The sequence below is a fragment of the Gasterosteus aculeatus genome, chromosome 16 (genome assembly GCF_964276395.1).
Source record: "Gasterosteus aculeatus chromosome 16, fGasAcu3.hap1.1, whole genome shotgun sequence".
NCBI lineage: Eukaryota > Metazoa > Chordata > Actinopteri > Perciformes > Gasterosteidae > Gasterosteus > Gasterosteus aculeatus.
Window position 1 is genome coordinate 10,943,732 of NC_135704.1, and position 25,212 is coordinate 10,968,943.

General features: G+C 43.2%; 2 protein-coding genes across 13 annotated transcripts in view; both read right to left on the reverse strand.

Moving 5' to 3' along the window:
- Positions 1–15,695, reverse strand: part of myo3b (myosin IIIB) — a 54,922-nt gene extending 39,227 nt beyond the window's left edge. For 3 of the 9 annotated variants that reach the window (XM_078091092.1, XM_078091090.1, XM_078091088.1), the window contains exons 1-10: positions 15,593–15,695; positions 15,240–15,276; positions 10,622–10,805; positions 9,908–9,928; positions 9,109–9,243; positions 8,582–8,686; positions 8,216–8,315; positions 7,499–7,575; positions 6,789–6,934; positions 2,094–2,159 (exon numbers count right to left, since the gene is read on the reverse strand). In XM_078091092.1, coding sequence (XP_077947218.1) covers positions 2,094–2,159; positions 6,789–6,934; positions 7,499–7,575; positions 8,216–8,315; positions 8,582–8,686; positions 9,109–9,243; positions 9,908–9,928; positions 10,622–10,805; positions 15,240–15,276; positions 15,593–15,674 — 953 coding nt within the window. In that variant the 5' untranslated portion in view covers positions 15,675–15,695. Of the gene's footprint in view, positions 1–2,093; positions 2,160–6,788; positions 6,935–7,498; positions 7,576–8,215; positions 8,316–8,581; positions 8,687–9,108; positions 9,244–9,907; positions 9,929–10,621; positions 10,806–11,273; positions 11,409–15,239; positions 15,277–15,383; positions 15,446–15,592 lie in introns of those variants that run through there. The other 6 variants (XM_078091096.1, XM_078091095.1, XM_078091091.1 and 3 more) reach the window with 3 other exon arrangements.
- A 791-nt stretch (positions 15,696–16,486) lies between these two features.
- The window catches only part of ubr3 (ubiquitin protein ligase E3 component n-recognin 3), a 33,349-nt gene continuing 24,623 nt past the window's right edge, over positions 16,487–25,212 (reverse strand). For 2 of the 4 annotated variants that reach the window (XR_013453079.1, XR_013453078.1), the window contains 10 exons: positions 25,042–25,147; positions 24,118–24,184; positions 23,476–23,576; positions 22,402–22,526; positions 20,840–20,947; positions 20,473–20,598; positions 20,111–20,290; positions 19,052–19,261; positions 18,784–18,923; positions 16,487–18,442 (listed from right to left, as the gene is read on the reverse strand). Coding sequence is in view for 2 of the 4 variants with exons in the window: in XM_040201358.2 (XP_040057292.2) it covers positions 18,325–18,442; positions 18,784–18,923; positions 19,052–19,261; positions 20,111–20,290; positions 20,473–20,598; positions 20,840–20,947; positions 22,402–22,526; positions 23,476–23,576; positions 25,042–25,147 (1,214 nt within the window). In the remaining 2 variants the exon portion in view is untranslated. The remainder of the gene's footprint in view (positions 18,443–18,783; positions 18,924–19,051; positions 19,262–20,110; positions 20,291–20,472; positions 20,599–20,839; positions 20,948–22,401; positions 22,527–23,475; positions 23,577–24,117; positions 24,185–25,041; positions 25,148–25,212) is intronic. The other 2 variants (XM_040201358.2, XM_040201357.2) reach the window with 1 other exon arrangement.

Below are 25,212 nucleotides of genomic sequence, written 5' to 3' on the forward strand. Positions count from 1 at the left end.
TCACCTGAACATTGTAGAAAGCTGGTTTGTGAGCGATCAGTTCAGACGGACACTTGCACCCAGCAAAGAGCTCCCTGTGTTCTTATGTCTAGGCTCTCTAGTCTGACGTTCGCTGTCCGAGCACCACATGGACACCATCACCATGGCCCCGGAGTCCAAACAAGCCCCGCCACGGCGCAGCGGCAGGTCCTATCTGTGATGTGCAGCGTGTTTGCCAATAGGAGGTGTCACTTTGTGCTACTGGGCCAGAACTCTGCATCAGATAGATGCTGATACAAACGGTTGACTGTTGAAGCCCCACACACCCAGTTCTCTATTTTGTGGCTCGAAGACTATGAAAATAAAATTCTTCAGATCCGCACCTGAAAGTGATGATGCATCCGTCGACAATCCACGTTTCTACTTTTCAATTACTTGCTCAGCTAAGGACTCTCGAGTGTGTGTGTGTGTGTTCTTTGTGTGTGTATAAGCACTACAGGGGAGGCGAGATAGAAGAAAAACACCAATCTAATTCCTACCACCTAATCTACACTGGAATTCTGTTTCTTTTATCAGTTTGTTCAGCTCTGAAAGTTAATTCCATGAATTCATTAGCGTCAGAACATTAAGCAGAGGTTGCTGCTATTAGCAGGGCTGTGCTGCCGGGATGCTGAGCGGCGGGCCACTTTGTCACAGAAGTCAGCTCTCTGGCTGCACAAGCCAGAGACAGACGCTGGTTGATGGATTTATTATCCCCGACTGCCCCCCCCCCCCCCCTCCCCCTCCCTCCCCAACGCCACCTTAGTTAGAAACAGGAGTGACCGCGTGGAAGACGCTTCACAAACAGCCTGCGATAACAGGTTGATAACATTGTCCAGCCCCCCCCCCCACATTGAACACTGCTGGGCTTTGTGCGGGGAGATTATTTCTGATGTGACATCACAAGACCCATTACCACAGAGCTGCAATCCAAAAATAAAAACCCGTTGCAATTACTGCTTGTAAAAACCACCAGAGTACAAAGAACTAATATCAGTAGAACGCGTGCTGACTGGTTTAAGGGGCGACGTGCATTGATTGCATCCTGACCAGTGGATATCCAAGGGACACATAAAAAACACAGCCGTCCTTCAACGCAGATGGTGGGTTGTTTTTTTTTCAATTACTTCTTTACATTCAATGCAGTTCATTTCAAAACTTCAACATAAATGTTAGCTGGAAACCACGGCCACACAAATTGAATTTTACTTTCTCATTATGGGTCAGCCTCTGCTCTATACAACCTTAAAAAGGTTGTATATTCTGGGCAACCATTTACCAGCCACCCCTGACATTATTAGCTTTGCAGCGAAAAGGAAATGATATATTATCGGGGCCTCAGATAGAACTGATAACTCAGGTGAATTAGTTTGTTCCTCTGTGGCAGATTTACACAAATGAAAGTCAATGAACAGAAGGACAAGAGGGCTGATATAATCTGGCTATAAAACATAACAATATGTGTTCATTCACATTCCCGCCTGCTGAAAATGTATTAGAGCTAATGTTCTTTATATAGTTTTATAATTTCATGCTATGTAAACATGTTTTCTTAATTGGCTTCTGATATTTTCAAGACTAAGAGCTCAGTAAGATTAATGTGTATCATCCAAAGTGTTGTACGCAGTATCAGCAGCAAGCGTTCAAGAGTACTGTCAAGGATTTGAATGTCTCGTTGACTGATTTAACAAATAAATTGATGTTATAAATGATTTACAGTCTGCATTGTACATTTGATGTTTACTCTTCATTAATCATTTTTACATTTAATATACTTTTATATGTGAATCACAGTTATTATTTATAAAAAGTGGCATTTACAGTTCAAATGTCATTCATTTCTGTAGAAGTAAAATTAGACCAAAAAATATTATATTTAATGAAGTGAAGTTGAATGAATAAATGAATAAATATCTAACCATATATCAATATTGAACCAATCTTTAAGAAGCCTCATTAGCCTCATATTCTTCAAAATAGGCTGTGAACACACGTGTTGCTGTGTGGTTTCACTGCCATTGTATTTATTCAAATACGTGAGGTCAAAGGTTATCAGCAAGTAAGAGGACACTTACTGGCCGATGAAATGGCAAAAACTTCTGCACCACTGCTCTGGATTTCTTAACGTAGGGGAAGGATTTCTGAAAGAAAACAAAAATCAACTTACACTTTGAAAAATGCAACATTTAAACGTCATCACGGTCATCTTTGAAAAGGAAAGACTGCCGAGTAAGCTGACTAATGATCGCTGCCAAGCGGCGCGTGACCGTCAGACTGGCGGCAAGCATCTGCCGTTGGGAGGCAAAAAGTTATGGGAGCCGGTTGCAGCTCTGTCAGCAGCGTTTACTGAGGCCGTCCATAATGAGGCCAACACTTTTCAAGTGTGCACGTTGACAGGAGGCAGGTCTGCGTGAGGAGCCAAGGCTGCAGCGGCCCGAGTACAGTCGTCTTCACGGCCTGACAGCTGGAGGCTGGAGCCTTTTGTCCCCGTCGGGCCGACGTGGGAGCGACCCGGTCGAGACTTTTGTTAACTGGACTAATTAGCTCACCCGTTGTGAGGGAAAAGGAAGGGAGAAAAAAAACAAAAAAAAACACGTGAATTCTGTTTATTACGTACAAACCCAGAGGTAGATACAGCTGAGTGACAACATATTTAACAGCGTTTCTTTTTGCCCTTTTTTTTACCCCAACATCCTCCACAGAGAGGAGGATGTTGGGGTAAAAAAAAAAAATCTGTCATTTGCCAGAGAGCTAAGTTAGTCGAGTCTTTGATAAGCATTCAGACAGGCAATCCTTTCCAAAGTGCAGATCAAAGCCAGTAACTGACTGCTTCAATGCAACCTCTAATATGAGCCCGAAGACACGTTCTGGCCTTGATGTTGTACCATACCGCTTATACATTGGAAAGTCAATACAGCAGCACACTGCCGATAACACTGTCAAGTGTTCTCATTGTGCAGGCATTTATTTCTCCCTGTATTTGTGCGAGTGCAGGCTCATATTGTAAACACAAATGGCTTATTCAAATCTAGGTCCAGGCAGAGCTTGTACTGTCAGACGTTCCTCGGAGTGGATTGAGGCAAAATCGCAGAGGTGTCAGCAGCACTTGACGGCTGTAACTAAGCCATGAAGGAAGACAAAAATCAGGCCAATGTAATATTTGAATATTTCATATGCAGAATTTATAATTCCCCCATTTCCCACATGCACTGTGACACTCAATATTGTCAGTGCTCACTTAGGGAAAGTCTGTCCATGCAGCTCACATGAAAAACATACCAATCAACACAGTAGAGGTTTTGAATAATTATCATTATCAAGATTCGAGCAGAAAGTCTTTCTTTTTGCAGATCTCAACAAAGTCGACATGAAGTTGACGTTCCCGAGCTCGTTCTGGGGCACCGCGAGGCGTCTCCGGGCCGGCTGGGAGATATGATCCTCCAGCATGTTCTGGGTCTCCAGGTTAATTAAAAAAAACTGAAAAACACCGTGAATCCATCTTACAGTGACCTCGGAGAAATGACATACTGCAAATTTACTAACAAATGAAAACAGCGCTTAAGATTTGAAATCACAAGCGAAATATTCATGTGTTTCTCTGGAAACACCGGCGCTCATCCAGACGGACCAGAGAATGACTACTAGGGTCTAAAATAAAGACTTATTCAGTGAATGGACCACCTGCTTAAAATTTCATCTCATCCATCACTGCAGCCGGAGCCCCAGCACTTCTTTGCGTACGTATGCATGAGCACGCAGAGGTCCTGCTGCATTTATCATGTCGCTGGTGGCCACATTGCCAAAAGCTGCAGTCCTTGACTCCGCACAGTAAAAATAACAACATCAAAAAGGGAGATGTTAAAGCCATGATTGGAAAATCATCCAACCAGCCAATGATCTCTCTCACGGTTCAAGACAGCACCAGGGTCTGATATTGTGAACACGGCGACATTAAGGTATGGTCATGTCCCTGCTTTCAAACTTTGATACAAACCTTTAAATAAAAAATGGGAATGAAGTAAATCTAAGCCACAGACTCCACATCAGCTTCATTTTCTGACATTCACGAGGGACAGATAGAAAAGCCCAATGTTGGCAGCATTGCTCAAGAGAATGCGGTTGTATTGTTGGCTTAAAATAAATGTCAAGTAAATTGAAACAAATCTGTTTGTTGTTCTACTCGGTTCAGTAATGCGTGGATTCAACGCATCATTCAACAGGCGAGACGCAGCTTTGGTTCACTCTAGACTTTATTGCTGACCTCCTTGAAAAGATTGATAAAGGTAAAATATTCCTAACCCTCGGCTGCACAGATTTAAACTCCGTCCCGCGAGGAGCTGTCTCTTCCCGCCACGCTGGTGAGGATTTCTCTCCCGCAGCCTCAGCTTTTGATTACCCTTTGTTGCCTCCGACAGGCCATCATTTACGACTTGTCTTCTATCTCGCTTGCTCCGGTCTCCGCTCAGACAGATGCGTGTACTGTTAAATATGTGGATAACATCTACAGGGGTCTGGCCGAATAAACACAACCTTGGACGCCGTTGCCAATTGAATCCGACCGTTACAACGCTTTTTACTCACACTTTGCTTTGACTCTACATAAACACTCGAGGCCTGCAAAGTAAAAAAAACGGCTCCAGTGATCAACCTTCTTGTGTTTTAAATACCAGCGATCATCTTTGTCTTGAGTTAGTCTGCAGTTGATTTTGCAGTTGAAGATTTTACAACTTTACCCTCTGAAATGCTCCGTTAGCTTCATTCATGGTCACCATGGACATCACGTATCTGTTGTATGTACGTAATACACTCGAATAGTTTCAATAACACAACGTAGGGCAAATTGGACTTAACGAAAACTACAAAAAATGGAAGGATTAGCTACCTGAGATTAAAATATATGCATAAATCAGCCGTACTTCACAGCTCATCAACTATCAGATATTTTCGAAGCACAAACAGACGACGCACCAAGGTGACCCTAATTCATGGAGCTCATCGGCGTCCCATCGGACACATATCATCTCTTCTCATCGTCTGGAGCCTGCTGGGGCATTTCCACCTGTTCCGGTTTCCCCCATCAAAACCCCACCGGTGACATAACGGCCATCTGCTGCTGGCCCCCGGGGTCAACGTGGTGATTTCCACAAATGTTTGTTCGTTCCTCAACAGGAAATGTTTAGTGTGACAAGAATACCTGTTCAGCAAAAGCTTAGAGAGAGCATCATGGAGAAGTAGCGGCACGACATGAACGTATAAGAACAAATTAACCCTTTTAATATTACATGTTACATATTTCTTTTATGCGTGGTTCACTGAGGATTGATAAGGTGGATGATATCTACAAGATCAACTACATGACACCGAACCCTTTAAAGTCTAGAAACGCTTCACTGCAACCGTAAAATATGAGAACGATGAAAATGCTTATTGCCTGTTTGAGTGCTTGTATGGTTTCATAAAACATGTACTTTCCAAGGACAATACTTCAGAAAAGGCTCCACTGTGACGGGTTTATGACATATTAAATAGGGGGGGAAAAAAATCTCCTTTGCAATGATCAAAACCTGCGAAGATGAATCTCTCTGATTTCATCATGAATCACTCTCACCGCGGCTAAAAGCCCAAAGGTGAAACGCATTTCCCTATAGAGGGTAATTCATACAGGAGTCATAATTTACACCACGTTTCCTTGTGATTTTGTCTGCCGAGCAGCAATGATGGAAAAATATATATTTGAGATAAATGACATGTTAACAGAATCATTTCTCATGGTTCAACACATTCGCTGTGACTCATACGGCGACCACCGAGCCTGTAAGGTCCCGGCTCACACCAAAACGGCTAAATATCCATTTTGATTGGAACAGAGATGTGGGAATGTCCGTCAAAGATACTCGTCCATTTCTATCAGCGTCCTAGTTTTCCCCGGAGCCAAAGAGAGTGAGAGATCTGCAGTGATGAGACAGGATTGGACATTGACACGCTGAATGCATGTGCCCCTTCTTTTTATAGCTGCTTCTGATGAGGGAACGTGTCTGCTCACCCTGTCCCAGGTGCCCCCTTCAAGATGTCCCTTAACAGAACCTCTGAGCTACATCCACTCCGCCGCAAAGGGGACGTGTTACGAGGCCAGTTTCTGAAACAAACCTAACTCTGAATAAGCGGCCATTCATTCTCCCGGGCCGCCCTCGCTCTCGTAATTATCTGAAATTCTGGCTGAATTTGGTGCTGATGAAACGCTGCGTTTGCCCCATAATTCCTACCGCACAAAGCATCCATGTTGCTCTTCTGGCTTGGCAGGGAGGAGATAACATTGTGACGGGGAGGAGGTGACAGCCTCATCTCAATGTGAATGGAGCTAATCACCAATGCAAATTGCAATCAGAAGGGCATATCTCTACCTAACTGAGAGATAATTGCGCGATTGTGCTGATAACAAAAGGTCAACCGCGTGTAGCCGCTAAGCTCTCAAATGATCATCAGACACACGCCGTCTCCAGCAGCGAATATTTTTACAGATTGAATCGCTGCATTAATTTTAAGGCCAAACACTGGCACGTTTCAAACAGTTATTCTTCGGCAGATGCTTCCTTTCAGATAAGACAATGCCAAAAAAAAAACATTAAACCAAATATACACGGTTCTCTTTAGTTTTAAATAGTCAAGAACGTCAGGTATCTTTTCTTTTCATCACCTGTACCGTTCAATTCAGTTGGCCGTTGTCCTGCAGCCTCCACCCACGTGGCAGGACCGCTCTCTAGTGGACTCACCGGGGGATTTTGAAGAGGGCTTTAACCGGATGCAACTCAGCCAGCGGCGGGTCTCCATCTGCCAGCTCGATGGCTGTAATGCCGAGCGACCACACATCACAGCGGGCATCGTAGGAGTAGTCGTACTGCTGTTCACAGGCGATGACCTGGTAACACGACACGACAGTGACCACCTGAGCAACTCATTCAAGCGGTTGATTGGTCCTAAAAAGCAGGTGAAATAAAGCACCTGGCTGAGATGTTGAGTAATAATTTAAAGGAAATAATGATCTTAAAGCTGAATGTAACACTTATTGTATCTTAATTTATAACCGGCAGAGTTACAAATGTCTAATTTCATGGACTTTTTAAATACTAAAAAGGTAGGTCAGTTATGAGTCTCTGTTTTCCACAGTCAATAATTATAACTGACACTACATTTTACAGCTGAGTTTATTCTAATTGCCCCTGAGGTCTCTCCCCAGCAGCCCAATCACTGCACCTCATTCCTGTCAAAGAGCAAAGCCGAGGGGCCACAGACTCCCGGCTATTAACCTTGAGGCAACCTCGAGCGCTGCACCCGTGGAGGGGAATACACAATGACACAGGGGAGAGTCACATAACCGAGCCTCTCTCCCTCTCTTTTTCTGGCACATATAAGAGATGTTGCACATTCCAAATGTTCAATTCGGTATTACAACATGTGCGTTAAGTGAAGCGTAGGCTCTGACCTCAGGCGCCATCCAAAACGGAGTCCCGACTGATGTGTTCCTCCGCAGTCGTGCACTGGTCAGTTGAGCAGAAACACCTGAAAAAGGACGCAAAATAAAAACACTTCTTGTAATAATTAAGACTAGTGTGTTTATTAGTGGAAATTTGCCAAGAATTAAGTGCAATTAATGACCAAATGTTTGAATTAATCAATATATCCTGGCAGATGATTTAATGTGGCAGTCTGCCAAGCCGTAATAATAATGGGCTATAATCATTTCAAATTATGTAGGACAGATTTTTATCAGCACGAGTCCACTTCATCTCCATGACAGCGAGGACATAAACACGCCTAAGGGTGACTCAAAGTCATTCACCATAACAGTTTTCTTTTAATATGCAAAGGATCAAATGATGCAATTTAAATGAGCAATAATAGCCCTGGGTTAAGGTTAGGTCCATAAAATAAAAATATGTTATGGTGAGCGAGGGACTAAAGTGCGGAGCACATAAAATAATTCATCCAGTGCTTGGTTTGACTTGACAAACAACATTTCTGAGACGTGCTGCTGACCATTCAATGGATCATTCAAAGACCAGAAATACCCCACGTACCTGAAAACACACTCTAGCTCACAGACAAATATAAAGCTGACAGACATTTTTCAGACCTCGATGCATTTGCCTCATTCTCTTTTCCTCAATTGGCCAAAATTGCCTCTTTCAAAGACCATTACCAAAGTCAACCAGTTTGACTCCTCCCTCGGTTGTCAGGAGGATGTTGTTGCCTTTGACGTCACGGTGGATAATTCGGTTGTTGTGCAAATGCTGAAGACCCTTTTAAGTTGGAGGACAAAAAAACACAAGGCGCTCCGCATGAATCACCATCCCATTGTTCGTCATTTGTCATCAGTATAAATTAGAATGTGATGCATCTAAAGGTTTTGCAGTGCAGAGTGTATGAAAGAACTCCCAGAGGTGTTAAGAGCGAGAGACATTCATCACAGACTGCCACACCGAAAAAGAAATCCTCAGCACGCTCTCTGCACGTTCGCACGCCACCTCCTCCGGAACGTTAGCGGCGTTGCGGCGGGCCGTCTTACCAACAGGGCACTGCACAAGATGTACGAGATAACCGGCTCCAGCAGACGCTGGCCTCGCACGAGCAGGCCTTTGATGAGCTCTGTGACAGAGCCGCCGTTGCACAGCTGGGAGGGAGACAGAGGAACTCTGGTTACTCGTCCATCAGTCAACCCTCTAGATTAGGATTCATGTGGAGAGCAGAGGAAGCAACGCAGCATCACAGTCATCACAGGCAGTCTGATAGCATCAAGATTTGCTGTTGGAAAACAACTAAAGTATTCAAGTGTTTTGATTTAGTAAACTAAGTTTTAAGAAATTGGGGATCACGCTCAGAAAAATGCTGTGAAGCATAAAAGGCATGTAAACAAATACAGTCTGGATCCGGTGCAGTGTCCACCTCAGAGGACATTTAAATATTTGACTCATTTACATTCGCTTACATTTGATAGTAGTCTCCTTTCCCGCCTTTGCCATATTTTTGGATTTTGATATAAAATAAAAAGAAATAGGTTATTTTTGTGATGTTAAATGTTTAAGAGGGGCTCACCTCAAGCACCAGCCAGAGTTGTCCACCTGATAACTTGTCAGACTTGTAGAACATGCCGAAAAACTTCACCACGTTAGGGTGGTTGGATAGGGACCTCAAGATGTTGTATTCAGCCTCAATTTCCTCGTCCACATCCTTTAAACAGCAAAATGAACACAGGCAGAACGTGGAACATAGAACCCCCAGTGCAATGCATGTAGCAAAGCAAATAACATGTTGAAATGTCATGAAGCATTTATGCCTCCAGGTTTCAGGTTGCGTAACAGCAGAAAAAGTAACAGGCGGACTATAATTAAACTACTACAGATAAGGGTTATAGTCAGTAACAAGGAGAGGAACGGGCCCGGGTGTTAAACTATTTCTGGCTGTGCTTTTCGATCAAAGTAAATCTCAGAGGAAAGGGAAGCGCTCCAGTCAGAGAGGCAGAATTTCTCCTCCCGGATGTCTGAGCGATAGTGTCAGCAGTCTAATCAGGGAGAGGGATGAGAGAGGAGGCAGCTCCATCTTCACGGCCATCAGGGGAGCCGGACGGTGGAGAGCACCGTCAGGATGGGGTTTGTTCCATTGACACAATCGCAGCCGCGCCCTAGACCGAGTCTAACCAGCACAATGCGGCGGCGATGCGGAGGCTACACAAAGACATGAACGGGCACACAGAGAGGACACAGACTACACTAACTGCTGAGGGGGGGTTAAACTGATCATGACAGGGAATAAATAAAGAGGGGGAAGACGTTGATATACATCACTGGTACAACTGCATCAAGATGGAGAGGAGGAGAAAGTACTGGCAACTTACTCTGTTTGAATGGCTCGCATGCTGAGACAAGTCACATAGTTATAAAGAAAGACACAATGGTTTTAGTCTTTGCTTTTTCTTTCTTCTGTCACAATGTTATTCCTGCAATCATTAACAAATGTCAAAATAATGGTTTTGTGGTACTCAAACTAACACTTAGGGAGGCACCGTCAGATTGGTGTGTGAATCATATAGTTTAGCCAGAAAAACGATAAACAACTGTCCATCAAGTCATCAATTAAAATGAATTGTCAGTTGTATTACCATATTATTCATAAGACTTATTTATACACGACAGATTAGCTGAGCATGAACGTTGTGTCATGAGGACAACATATTATTGGGCAATACACATGGAAAATGCTCAATTGTATAGTAGTTATTACGCGTTACACAAAGAGAGGAAATCTTAATGACGAACAACAGGTCAATTCAAAGAGCTGCAAGTCAAAAAGGTTGGAAACGCTGCATTGAATGATTGAGTAAATGGGTTTCTGCATACTGGTGGACTTTACAAGTAGAGCTTAAGACACTTTAAAGTGAAACCGTAGCTGCTTCTGCAGCATCCGTAGTGTCGCCTCTAGGCTGAATTGATTTTGATGTCTGCAAGGTGACTTTTGTTATTTTGTCAACGTGTAACTCAACTGGCGGAAATGTCCAATAGGCCACATTCAGTAACCGCAGCGGTCCGGTTCCGCAGTGAAATGGACTCACATTGATCGGGTCCAGGACTTTTACTGCCGCCTGACTCCCGTCCGTCTTGTTGGTCACTCTGTAGACTTTCCCATATGTTCCTTTACCAATGGTCTCAACTATATCCCAGTTAGCTGATGGATCGCCCAGGTTCTCCATGCCCATCATGCTGTACTTATACGGGTACAGTCCATACAGTGACCTCCTGGGGGGGAGAAACACAACCTCACATGAGCATCTTTTCATACAAAATATACTAAGACATAAAGCTAAAATTTGCTAGAATGAATTATTTGTTGAAATTATTCTGTATGGAAGGGGAAACAGTAATATCAACTAAAATACATTTAAATACATTTCTACCTCATACTTTGTCCAACAATAAGAAGCATTCTCCTGAATAGACCAGACAGACTTTAAAACTGTTTCAGCGAGACAGAACAACTCTTCCAGTTAACATCACAGAGGAGCAGGTAATTCAAATAACAATACAAAGTGTGTAGAGCTGTGTGTGTGTGGCACACAGCAGTACATTTGGTCCCACGGGCCGACTCATTCAGCTCAGTGAAAGACCACATTTGCCAAGGGAGCCACTTAACGGGTTTAAAGCAGGAGAAATCCAGGTAAAAACAGAGCAGGCAGCTGTTGGCGAAGAGGGCCGTACTGTACTTACATGGCAAGTGTTATTTTCTTCTGACTCATCAGGGCCGGGAAAGAAATACAACTAAAGAGTCTCTTGTGATCATAATATAACAGCAACAGCTTCCTCCAGAGTACGGAGACACTGAATCAGCCGGGACCTGCTCGCTAAGAAGTGCAATCTCCTCAGGATCAATCGGATTGGACAGAGATTAACTGGACAAGCGTCGTCCTGGGTGTGCGGTCAAGAGGCACAGCACTGTTTTGTGAAATGATCACTGTGTGCGCTGTTTGACAAGTTGATTTACATTACATGCCGGTTATAAAGGCTGATGATTAACAGCGATGCAAAAGAACAATGTTAATCAACCTTTATTAAGTCCACAAGGGAGGTTTCTGTGGTGGAAGCAGCACCAAAAGTCCCACGATGCAATGCGTTAAAGCGTCAAAACAGCTTAACTGGAGCGACATGATGGATGCGGAACTGATGCTGCCATGTTGGAGCGTCCTATTTTTCAAAATAACACGTATTCCAGATCAGCATGATGGAGATGAACGTTTGTGCATCATCTCACACCCGCGCCACTTGTTATAAACGCGTTATGCATCACACTGCGACGCTGAGGGATGTGGAGAAAGACAAAACGTGAATGATGTTTAACCCTCGGGAGCCGCGGCGACTCCCACGTGAGGACTGATTTGTTATTTGTTGTGCGTGCAGGTTGAGCAACGGCATCCGGGTAGATATTGGATGGATATGCGTTCATGTCCTTCCCTGTGTCCTTCAGGGAGACACATGTGACAGCACCACTAGCCAAAGTGTCTCATTCTATTTCTATAAATGTACAAGATAATTACACACATCAAATACTGAATTGCTTTGCTACAACTTTGGTTTCATCTTCAGCCTAATAATCAATCACTGATGTGTTGAAGCTAATCGCCCGTCTTAAACTGTCTGTGAATAATGTCCTCCGGACGCCTTATTAATCAGCAAACAGCCCAAACTGTTTACTCGCCGTTTATAACTGTCGTCCAGTTGTGTAACACGTGTCTACTCTCTTCTGCATCCACGCGATGCCTTGAACACATCACCTGTCGCCAAGACACCATCACCGACTTTCATACGCTCGCTTCAAAACATAAAAACGGGCAGCACGTGAAAATAATGGCTGTTTTAGTCAAGAAGAGTCTGAAAAATCCACATCGTACAAGGTGTTAAAAAACACAACGGCAACCAGACTTTAACAGCAGATCAGCGTTAGTCAAGAACAACGTAATCTCACCTTCTGCTTGAACAACAACCAAAAAAGGCATTTAACTCAGAGTCTGAAAGGCAAAAAAGTATCCAAATAAATCTTCAAAGCTCAATGAAGCTCAGATCGGAGCGGCAAAAGTCACACATACCTGTTTCTGTGGAAGTGTTTGTCTCCCCTCACAACAAAACGCTCCAGTCTAATTCAGGATAATCTACGGGGGGGTTTAATAATTCACCAGTAATCTGCAACCCGATCGGCAGCAACGTTAAATATTCAGGTGGCAGATGTATCCACTCATAATGGTGGCTGATATGAAGCATCTCAGGTTGCACACAGGTTACCAGGAAGTTTGTGATAGTTGCCAGGTCATGTGACCTGTCGGCCTCCCCTTCTGTGCATAATGTTAATTAAACCCAAGCTTGTTTCTACTTCATAGTCGAGCTTTGTTTTAGTTTCTTGTAAACCAGTTATAAAAATATAATCCACATCTGTGCAGATAGTGTAAGTCAGTGTTACGGATTCCACTAGGTAATATGTGCAAGTCAAAGACTAATCCAGAACTCCAAAGTTAACTCATTGTAGTTAGTTTACAACGTAATAATACTGATGATATAAGGCATCCTTATCAATGCATCTATATCTAGATATATGTCACTTCTTCCACACGATGGACCACAACACTGGATGTTGCTGCTGCTGGAGTTTAAAGCCCCAGGGGATCTAATTAAGTGGAAGATAACCACAGCAGCCGGAAACACCTCCAACATCGAGAGAACTGGATGCTTTAAAAAAAAAAACCTTTACATCTTCTTCAAATTTTCTTACATTTTAAAACTTCATTCCTCCTTTGGATGCCATAAACAACTCCAGCCCTCGCTCATAAGCGCCTCCCCTGCACCTAAATGATCGATCAACTCCAACAACGCTTGCAAATAGTAACACAAGGATTCCTTTGAAATGATTAAGACTATTGACAGGATGTCTTTTCGAAACTGTAAAAATACAACATTCATGGTGGATTTATTTACACACAAATGTGTCTCCTGCCAGATGTGCACAATGAAGTAGAGCAGTTCTGCCAAACATGTGGCCTCTTAGGCGGGAAGGAGATAGAACGGTTTCTCCTGCAGGTTATTCTTCTTTTATCCTCAGTCTCCTCCTCGATGAGGACACTCCTCTGGATCTGCAAACTGTCACCAAGGGGCAGCAAGGAGCGTTCAAACTAAAAGAATGGAAAACCACTCAATAGGAGGGCAAGAGGGGCTTTTTATTTCTTTGTTTACTGCTGTTTGAGGCAGATTGACAGATTTGCTAGCATCAGAGCACCGTTGTCTATTTACGGTTACTCAACTTTAGTTCTTATCCACATAAAGCAATTGCTGTTCCCTTAGAGAGACACTTCCCTGCTGCTGTGGAACAGGACACCACTGGTCCTCAATGGCAGCGCTCAGGTTACCCTTTGTTTATTGTACCGTCAGTATACCTGAACAGGGATATCGTGTGTGTGTGAGGTTCAGAAGCTGCTCTGCGACACACAAACAGATTTTTAAATGTTTTTCATTATCAACAAACTAGAATATGTTTGTGTGGGTTTGGTGCTACTTGGTGATTAGTAAATCCAGATGCATCTTGTGCACAACAACACAACCCCTCCCCAAACATTTGCATCAATGCCACGTGAGTTCAGTGATTGTTCAGAGGTGGCGATCGCTTCAGATGATGCGAACAGCTGCAGCACAAACAATGGAAAGTAAGAGGGAGTAATCTAATTTTCTGCTTCCATCAAACTCTCACAATGCGTCCCTCTCTACTAAAGCCTTGCGGGAACTCCTCTTGGTAAACGCTTTAGTAAGTCTGTTGAGAGAAAATATATAATCCCTTTAAAGGGGATATGAGGAGGCTTTGCAGTAAACCTCCTCTAGCCAGGCCGAAAGCACTGTGCCCTTGTTCTCACCCTGGACGACCAAAGCCTCACTCCACCAGGAACAAGGACCTTTTCTGGTTTAAGTCCTCCAAACTAAAATCTCCATATGACATCCTCGAATACACAAACCACAAATGTAATTAACAATAAGTCAACATCACAACCTGAACTACTGTCAGAAACGAATCTTAATCTAATCACAACAGTCACGGCCTTTGAAGCTCCAGCTGTGACATATGCTGCAGTACAGTACAGTGAAATGATGAGTTAATGCGCCAAAACTATTAAAAATATTAATTCTGACATTTTTATTCTGATCAAAAATGTGGCAACATTAAAAAAATAAAAAAATAACCTCAATACGTTGGAATGTTGTGATTGCGCTGTCTCGTTTTTTTTAACAGGGTTTCTAAATGAAAAACTCCAAATAACTTTTTATTCATACCGCAAAATACACAATTCTACAGTAAACTTAAAATCTGATGCATTCCCTTGAAGTACTGTCAGAGATTTTCCTTGTATTAAGAGAATGTTACAGTCATGTGAATTATGATTTTTTTTTATTGAATCTTTTCCGGCATTAAATCATCGCTGTTGAATTTATTTATGTATTTCAGATTAAAACTTTTAGTGATTAAAACTATTTAATGTCTTGAAAGAGAAAGAACTGTAGTGATATTGAAGTGAAAAACTAAAACAATACAGTGATACAATAACAATGCAAAGTCAAAATTCACTCAATGCCGCTGTGTTAATCCTAAATATACACAGATGTTTGTATTTTGCGTGTCGCCTGATATTTCAAGGTGAATATTACCTTGAGTACGCAGCCTCCGTAATTCCATCTCCGAAATCTGCAAGACAGGGGAAAGTGTTTCAGACAACCAGCCGCTCACTGCTCAGTCTCGTATCCATCCTGTCAAAACAGACGACAGCGCAGACATTTTGACACAAACCTCACCGTCTCTGGCTTTAACCAACACGTCTTTACAGGCAGCTTACCGTCCATAGCAACATGTCCGAACTGATTTCCCTGTTTACTCAGCGAGCAGTGTTAATTATTAACATTAAAGACACCCGAGCATGTTGTTCTGCAGACCGGAAGCTTTCATCTGACCAATATTAACATCAATAGTCTATTCATGCTCTCTGGGGCCCCAGTGTACCTACCTGGACAGGAAGCAAATATGTAAAATGTCCAGAGATGCTCGCAGCGGCGCCAGTACGTCTCTGCACAGAAATAACCACACATCCTCTGTGCTTCAATCCCGAGAGAATTCCTCGGGTGGTCAACAATAGTTTTGTTTTTCTTTCGTTCAGCCTACTTGGCAGGCTTTGTGTGGCCATTGGTCATTAGAAGGCCTCCCTTGTGTATGAAACTTTGACCCAATTATCCTGAAAGCGCTCAGTCGCATGGCAATAAAAGGCCTTCCCGGTGCTCTGAAACAGGCAGTTAGATAAACAGTTTATTCAGGAATCAACACAATAAACTGAATGATTAAATAGAGTACATTTCCTTGAGTTTTATTGAATACATTTTTATCTATGGTCTTCTCTAAAAAAGAACCGACCAACCAAATTCAAATCACACAACTCATCACACACATCGAGAGAAGTCACAGGACGCGTCTGTGGAGGTTACAATCTGATGGGCTCCAGTGAACTGAGACCCCTGGTGGACACCGTCTGCAGGTGGACGTCTGTCTCCAACCAGCCGCCGTCCCCCTCTGGAGCTCAGTGGATTGAGACGGGAGAAAGGTCGTCCCAGAGCGCAACGTTCTAGCTTCATGCAGCGGAGACAATAGTAGAGGCATGAAATCCTGGTTCCAGTCTTGTCCGTTGAGAACAAGCCCGTGGGAGAGAAATATGTCATATATGCACACATATTTTTGTTTTCTTCTAAAAAACGAAGGCAGATGTAGGGTTTTAATAACGAACAGAAGTAAGTATGACACAGTACTTTGCCTCTTTTTCTGTGCCCCGTACAGCAGGGATGTCAAAGTCAGTAGTAGTCATGCAGGGCTCAGAAATGAGCAACTAAAGACCAAAAGAGACAAAAAAAAAGTGAGTTTATATTTTATTCACATATGTTACATTTTGCATTAAATGTCCAAGTTGTACTTTCTGGTCAAACTTAAGACAGTTTGAGCCAGCACCTACAGTAATGTACTGTATTCTCTCTTCATTCATACAGGAGAACACGCAAGAGCTTTCAGTTACAATTTACACCCATTTAGTTATTGGCTACCTGGTCGCGGTCATTTACCAAGTGGGTACTGAAAAAATAAATGGGAGGAGAAACTCGGTAAACAAAAAAATAATTGCATGAATTCAAGAGGAAGGTTATTTTTTCAAGTGTTAACTTGTTCCTTAAAGACTCTCGATGCAGCACACGGCAGTAATTGATTTCAGCAATGTGTCATTTATCACGCCCAAAAAAATACGTTGCAGGCACAGCTGGATAAATTTCCTCCCTTCCAGGAAAAAGACGATCATCAAAAAATGAAGTAGCCAATTTAACAAATGGTGGCTAAAAGGATTTCATGCACAGTGTTCTCACATCTGATAATGTTGTTATCCTGGAATGAAACTACAAATCACAACTAGATGATGGAAGAGTGAGGGAGGCTCATCACGATAAATGCTCTGTGCTGCAGTTAGGATTTGATAATCAAAATCAAAGAGGGAAAAACATTTTTACGTCATCACAGACCAGTAGAAGAGCATTGACATTCCTTCTCATAAGCAACTAGAATATCATGATTTTGATAGAGCTTTGTATCTTGAGAAAATTTGACAGAAGCCATAAAGATCAGTTTCGCCCGCACAGCAGAACACTATTTCAGTGCAATGATTTTCCTTTAAAAATGTTTGCTACTTAAAATTCTTTTGACTTCTGGTTTTTGTGACGCAATGACAACGAATCGATCGCTCAATGACGAGCTGTAACTTTAGCCGTATTGAAGTTGGCCTTAAGAGTCTTTTTCCTTCGCGACCAACAAGAAACAAAAAGAGCAATGCGATGGGGCAGGACACCACGGCCTGTAGTGAGCGCAAAGAGGGGGCCGTAGGCCTCCTTAAACATTAAAGCCAGTCAACATTCCAAGCCATCTCCTGTAAACTCAAAGCACAACCTTAGAAAAGAAGAAAAAAGGGAAGAAAATCTTCACAAAAGTTAAAATGACTTACTTGAACAACGAGCAGCAGCATTTATTTAAATATCTAAAACGAATCTTAAACAGCAAACACAAAAGAAATTCCTGAGGATGGATTGCAACTAGACCCATAAAAAGAGCCTTTGCTGGTTTGCAAAAAAAAAAAACTCTAGTGTGTCGATGGGTGGACTTGTCCTGCCTACCCTCACATGTCAGCAGATAATGAGCAGCCATTGCAAGAACATCGCTACACTCATCAGGAGCCTGAAACTCATGCCAGCACAGCAGAGCACATCTCGATAAATAAAAGGGATATGCATTAACGTCATCGTAAGTGGTGCAAAAAGTAATCAAACCTTACAGGGATATCCAGCACGTTTTTTTTTAAACCCCAATAAATATGAAGGGCTTTGAAACCCTGTTCCACACCAATTCAATTCCTGGGCAAAACTGAGCTTTTTCCCTTTGATCTTACCGAATTCTATTTTTCTCTGTTGAAAACCACACAATAAATCACTTACACACACACACACACACGTGTTAATCTTTAGGCATGATTGTACACCAAACTTCACATAAACCAAGGCTATGGCACCAATACCCTCACTGGGCTGCTGGTGATCATCACGTTAAGATTTCTCAAATATTTTGATCGAGGGAGACAAATAAGTCTGAAAAAAAAAAAAAATGGGGAAAAAAAGAACTTCATCATCACGGTTGCTGTTTTTCAGTGGATTTTGGAAGATCTTAGAGTCCATTATAGTGGGGCCCCCAACGCTTATTGATGTGATCGAAGGTGTGTGAACCCCACTGTTGCTCCAACACTCGATACCGTTCTTCACATAAGAAGAGAGGCTTGCCACGGCTGGGAAAACGAGAGGAAAGAAGCTTTAGAAATGCGTTTCCGCTGCATAAAAGTATTTAAAAATAACTATGCCCTAGTTTCATTCTAGGTCCGAATTCCAAGAAGATTGAGAAAACGTGTTGAAAAGTATTCAAAAGTGTGTATGCATGACATTGCGATGTTATGATAACTCCTTCTTTGTAGTGTGCTATTTACATACACTATTGTCCAAAAAATGCAATGCGGAAAGAAGCGTACAGTACTATGAAAATATTACTAATAACTATATAAAAGCAACTGCATGCTACTGTGCAGCATTTATAAGTGTGTGTGTGTGTGTGTGTGTGTGTGATGAGCTGTACCGTAAATCGCGGTCCTCCTCCCCGTGGGCATCGAGGTAAACAGAACCCCACAGGCAGAAGCGATGTCCCCGGATGATGATGATGACCGAGGCATTTATCAGTAGAAAGATGCCCGTAGCTGCGCCACAATGTTGGGAGTGCTGTCCAAAAAAACAAAAAGGCAATGTCGTTAATCTCACAATGAAGGTGTCAGCACTCGCAGGGAATACCAAATAATAAAAACAGAATGTGACTTTGTGATGTGATTTGGAAACAGCGAGGAACTTACCAAAACGCATTCGCAGACCCCCTGCTGTTTGCAGCACACGCCTTTGAGGCAGACGAAGGCGCCACATACGAGGCAGAGGGCGGGATCTTTTGGCACCTTTTTGCAGGCGCTGCAGGCCTTCCTGTGATAGTACTGGAAGATGATATTGTAGTTGTCGGGCAGCTGCAGAAGGCGGGGGGCCGTCCACTGAGGTTCCTGGACGAGCAGGGCCTTCAGAGGAGAGGAAATACACAACTGTAAAACATTTATCTAAATCAGACCCCACAGGCCTACATACACTGCTCACTGGAGTCAATACATTTCATGTTTAAACGCTCAATTAAAAAGATACTGGCTGCCCACAAGAGATTTTCTAAGAAAAAAACCCAACGCAGACTCGCTGTCAGCATGCATGGAATAAAATTTACAACTTTTTATGACTTCCTTTGGCGCTAAGAAGTGATAATAAATAACTTTCTCCGTTATTGGCAAACTATACTGACATGCAAGACACTAGATTCAAGGGTACCGGCGGACGAGGGCATGAGACACATGGCCAGTTATCAGTCATTGTCCTCAGAGACGCTTAACAGCCACGGACCTTGTCAAACAAGGTTGAAACTCATTTCAAAGTGTCAGAAGCACTTGAGGCGCATGAATCGTTTACAGGACATCAAGTCCAAATTACATGGTTTGAATATTTGATTGCGTAGAGGGTATTTAAACTTTCTTTAAAGCTCAATACTCTCATTTGACTATGAACTGATATTTTCTAAAATGAAACACACGCTGCACAATGAACTCCACTGGAAATTACCTTTAGATTTTGGAACTACCCTGTTAATGTCATACCGGATAGGAAGTTATGATCACATTCAGCTAACTGCCAAATAAGAGTTATCCCCCTTAATACTGCATCTTTAAAATGCAATTTCCCCCTGTATATATTTGGCTTAGCGATTGATATGGGGAGGTAATGACCCTTATTTTGCCGGGTTACTTATAAAGAACAATAAGTTTTAAATATCTGAGATAAATATTCCATTTTCTCTGGTCAGAAATTCACACACACACACATACCAATGACTGGTCAGCCTGCATCTGAGAGAGCCCCGTGACCTCGGCGCACCACTGTGTCACCAAGTCAAAGGCGCCAACCGCCCAATTCAGATATGAGGCACTGTGCACGACGTTGGGAGGCTGAGGGGCCGAGGGGGAGAGCCCCAAACACACAGCCAGGGACATGAACTCCTCCTCCTCCTGAGAACACGCCGCCAAAAAAGTAAAAACAGCTTTAGGAAGTCAAAAGGATCCAGACTGGAGTCTACCAACGAAAGGTCTCACGTCTCTTGTGTCGAGACGTCAACCACGCTGGTTTCATGTCAAACTCATGAGAGGTTTAAGCCGCTCCAGCACGTCGGAGGACTGATTGTGAAACCTACCGGGCAGCCAGTTAGGTCGTCTCCGTAGAGGTGGTGCTGAAGGAGGCACGAGAGTCGCAGGAAGGGCAGGCAGAACTGCTGAAGGCTGAACTCGATAGACTGTGGAGACCACACACTGGAGCTCAGCTGGGGAGGGAAATAACAGGAGCACTCGATCAATAACCAGCCAGCAGCTTGCTGATAACACTGTGATATATATATCTCCCCTGGGGATTAGTGGAGACATTAGATCCCAGTCTGTCACAGTAATGGCCGTTCCATTGTTTCAAAGAGAATGAAAAAGGGGCCGAGCAAAGAGTAGAATGAGGGGCTCCGTGGGGAAGGTGGTTATGTGCTGAAGCACCAAACGCTCCTTCCAGTGGCTCACCATCAATGCTTCTTCAGCGTTCACCTCGTAGACACTCTTGTCCTTCGAGAGCTCAGCGATAACGTGACCGAGCAGCGCTTCACAAGATGAGTCGGCGTTTTCAAGATTCTAAATCAAAAAAATCAAAAACAAAAAGATGAAATCAAGCATTTAAGAAGACTTTGGCTTTAATACATCAATCTCACGTTAGATCGGAATTGAGGGGAGTCAAACATTATGCAGCTGGCTATAAAACTTTTTTTTTTAAATCCTTCCCAATGCTTATCTTTTATCTTTAAAAAAGCCTTTCAGGAGAAGGGAGGAAAAATTCTGGTCCACCGGCCAAATTAAGTATCAACGTGGACTGTGACTGATGAAGCCATGACAGATATCAGCAGTCTGAATTGTCCCCTCATCTTCTGAGGCACGCGCCACTCCTCTATTGAGGCACTTTGTCGCCCGTTGAATGATTTCACAGATGGATACCTTTCTCGCTGACAGCCTTTATCCTGGCCTAAAGAGATTGCTAAATTAATAACAACCATATGACCCTCACCAAAAGGACAAAACACATACAAATAAAATGCACACAGCCTTGTGAGGCTATTTTAAGTATAAGAATGTTACTTAGAATTTGTAATCACAATGTGTCACTTGTGCATATACCTTCCCAGTATAAAATGTGCAATATCATGACTTATGCTGATAATCAGGACAATAAGTATGTTTCTATATATATATATATATATATATATATATATGAGGAGAAGCTGCATGCATTTATCAAGCTGGAGGAACATAAAACAGGAGTCTAATCTTGTCTGCTGTATTTTGTCAAAGATTTATAGGCGAGGAATTTAAAGTGCATGGATTTCTTCCCTCTGGGGTCTGATCTATGTATGCATAGAATGCATCTTCTTCAACTACTTCAATTTAATTAAAATGGTGTCCCACCAAATATAGATGCCATCCTCATTGTGGCTTTGAAATCCATCCTAATGGCGGCTTGCGAATGGCTGGACAACGTAGAAGGAAGAGACCAATCCAAACCACCTGTAGGGCTGGAAACACCCTCAAGAGGAGGGTTACAGCTATTTGTCTTTCGACATTCAAGCCAGCTACTCACTAATACAGATTTAGGACAGATTAATGCAACGCTCTCCAGCAATTGCAGTTTTCCAGATAATGAAGATCGACAGTGGAACTGGCGTAAATGAAACAGAACGGGGTTTAATTCATCTCAATGATTTGCCGTTATAGACGTTCTAGGAACGATCCGAGGACAAACGGGTTCAACGGGAAAGAGACAAGAGACTTTTAACAGCTTTGGGTTGATACAGCAGAAAAGAGTTCTCCTCAATAGAACCATTACAGCAGCTTGAAAATGTTTTACTGGTTTTTAAGTGCAGTGGCATTTTGTTTACAGTAGGTACTTCTCAACAGAACATTTAAGATTAAATAACTGATTGAAGGATTTTATAACTATTGGTCTGCATCATTTAGGGAGGAAAAATAGGCAAAAAACTACTTTGATGGTGAACGTTTTGCAACAGCATGTAATTATGAATCAGGCTCATGTTTACCTTCTTGAGCGCCCCCGACGCTCTCCACGCCTGCCTTTCTTCCGGACTGAACTTGGTTGAGAGTGCAGCCACAGCTTGGGTGAACTGCAGGTTGTAGAGCATCTTCACCACGCAGGAAAAGTGCTCTACACGGATCATACAAACACGGAAAGGTAAAGGGAAGCGGACAAGCACGGTTTCCACAGATAATTCAAGAATGGATTATAAAATGACAAAACGCATAACATTACTTATATTATAACAATAATTAATCAACATGTGAATGTGAAAAGATCTTCCAGCATAAACAAAGCCAGCTGCCAGCTATCCGCAGGGCCTTTGTACTTCAGTCCTACATAGAGAGCCTCCCTCCATAAGTGCAGGATAATTAGCAGAGTCTTCCAGGTGGAAAATGTAGGCAGAAAGATATTGAAGTGTGCGTTGAAAGTACACAACGAGTGCAATTTGTTTTCTTCTACAGCTGCTCATTACAACTGTAATGCACACAATTAGAAAGAAAGAACGTAAGGAGGCCGTCCCTTCATAGTGATTAAGTGCAAAACGGCACTCAGAAGCTTTCTATTTCGAAATCAACGGCAACACTTGTGTGCTGCAAAACACCTTCACCGTGTGAACAATATGACAAAGAAAACAACCTCTATAAATTCTAATTCCTTGATTCAAAGCGACACTTTCCATTAAGGTCAATGTGATCGATTTCTCCAAATTGTCCTCGCCATCGGTCGAACCCATATCAGTCATGGCTAAAATAATCTTCCCCAGTTGAAACAGGACTGCGGTGTGATAAGCCGCGACGTTGGGCCGCCCTCCTTTTCTCTTGAAGCACCAACCAGGGGGGAGATGAGGCGAAAAACCACAGATGAAGGGCACCCAAAAAGGAGGGCCGGGGTCACGTCGCCCGGATCCTCGCAGCCAAATAACGGCAGCAGCAGCAGCGTAGATAAGAGACGCGAAATGCTTTCTTTCCAGCACTCAGCGCTGATTACTACAGATAATGGGGCCGCCCTCGTGGAGCAGCTACCGAGACGCTCCCCGCGCTCTCCCAGCATCACCAAGGGGACATGGCAACTGTACCTTTTCGCAGAGGCTGCGGCATTGTTAGCACAAAGATGATCAGGAGGGACAGGACATCTCGAAACAGCATCGGTACCTCAGGTCTCTCTTCATCAAAGCCGCTGAAACACATACAAAAAGGAGCATTCAAATTAGTCATACAGCTGCTGTGATGAAAAAGAAAAACGAGCGATAGATGCATTTATTCATGAACTAAAACCAATAAGGACACAGATAGTGCGCTCTTCCCTTCCACGATTACACAGCCACATGGGGAATAACGGCTGGGCTACTTTTTACACGAGCATCGTCTCTTTATGTGAATGTCCTACTGTTTGACTCAAGAAACATTCACATGTGAAACGCCGTCATTTGGAGATGTGCATGTCTGAAAAGGGACTTTTAATAAGTAGTTAACGTGGGCAAAGGTCTCGCCGTGTGGATCGTTTGGAAATTGCCTCACAAATACGTGGCGTGAAAAGGCCTTAATGTAGTCCTGGTTACATATTCACATTATGTGCCATCTCCATTTAAATGGCTTCTTGTTCCTTTGACAATTTAGTGAGGTTCCCATTTCCACTTTATCCTTGAAAGGCCTCGGGGGGCTTTGAATGAAGGGAACTGCAGTAAAAGAATAAGAGCTTCCATTACCAAAGCACTCACCAGTTAATTCCACTGAGCACTGGAGGGAAGCCGCAGGAGGACAGCGTGTTCAACACGGCTGAGACCACTGCGTACCAACGATATTTATTAAAACCCTGATACATACCGCTTGGCTGTATCCAGCAGAAATAATGCAAGAGCAATGTTTGGATCTTTATAGAAACATTTATCTAAGTCCTATTTAACTAGGCGAGCTCACATTGACTGCCTGAGGGTGTCAATGACTGCGCTCCCTCCTTTAATACCCTATCAAAGTATTTTTAAACGCCAAATGGCTCCTCTGAGTACAATTCTCACTACGGCCGCGAGCACTTTATTAGAAACAGTCATACAACACTACACAGGGAGGAAAGGGTGTTCAAGCTCCTCTTCTACCGTGAAAGTGCTGCCAGCAGCTTTGTTTTATTGTTACAGCATAAATCTCAACAACCAAACACACACACACACACACACACACACACATCTGTGAGTGAAACAACGCTTACTGACGCACAGTGGTGATTGCAGACAGAGAGAAAGTTTAGGGCGGTAGAAACCTTTTCTTTTGTGTTTTGTTAAATAGGAGTTTGCGGCTGGGAGCGGCGACGGCGTGTTGGTGCGGTGTGGTTGTGGTGCGGTTGTTCTCAGTACAGCGAATCTGACAGGGTTGCTTGCGCTCCGCGGAGTGCCCGGTAATTTGCCAGATGCAGCAATTATTGGTATCTATGGAAACCACAAATGGTGCCATCTCTGTTTTTAGCTCTCCTTTGTGTGGAAGAAAAAGCTGTTGGAGGGGGTGGGGGGAATGGTGGCTGGCGTTCAGAGGGGACAAAGTGGCCCTTTGATTGCATGTTTGTGTGAGGAAGGAAAAGTGTGAGGGGGAAATTGGAGACTATGTATAGATTTTCTGTTAGCAGCGGGTACTTCATAGAGAAAGTCACTCACTCCGCCTCCCTGTCTTGTGTGACCTGAGTCAGCTTCGTCCAGGGGTTGTATGCCGAATCGATGCTGTACAGACGCATGTGCATGGCCAGCACATGGAACAGCTGATCTGAAAGAGAACGGAGGGGAGGAGAAAACAAAAACAAAAAGCCATCATTGTCGTGTTCTTGACGG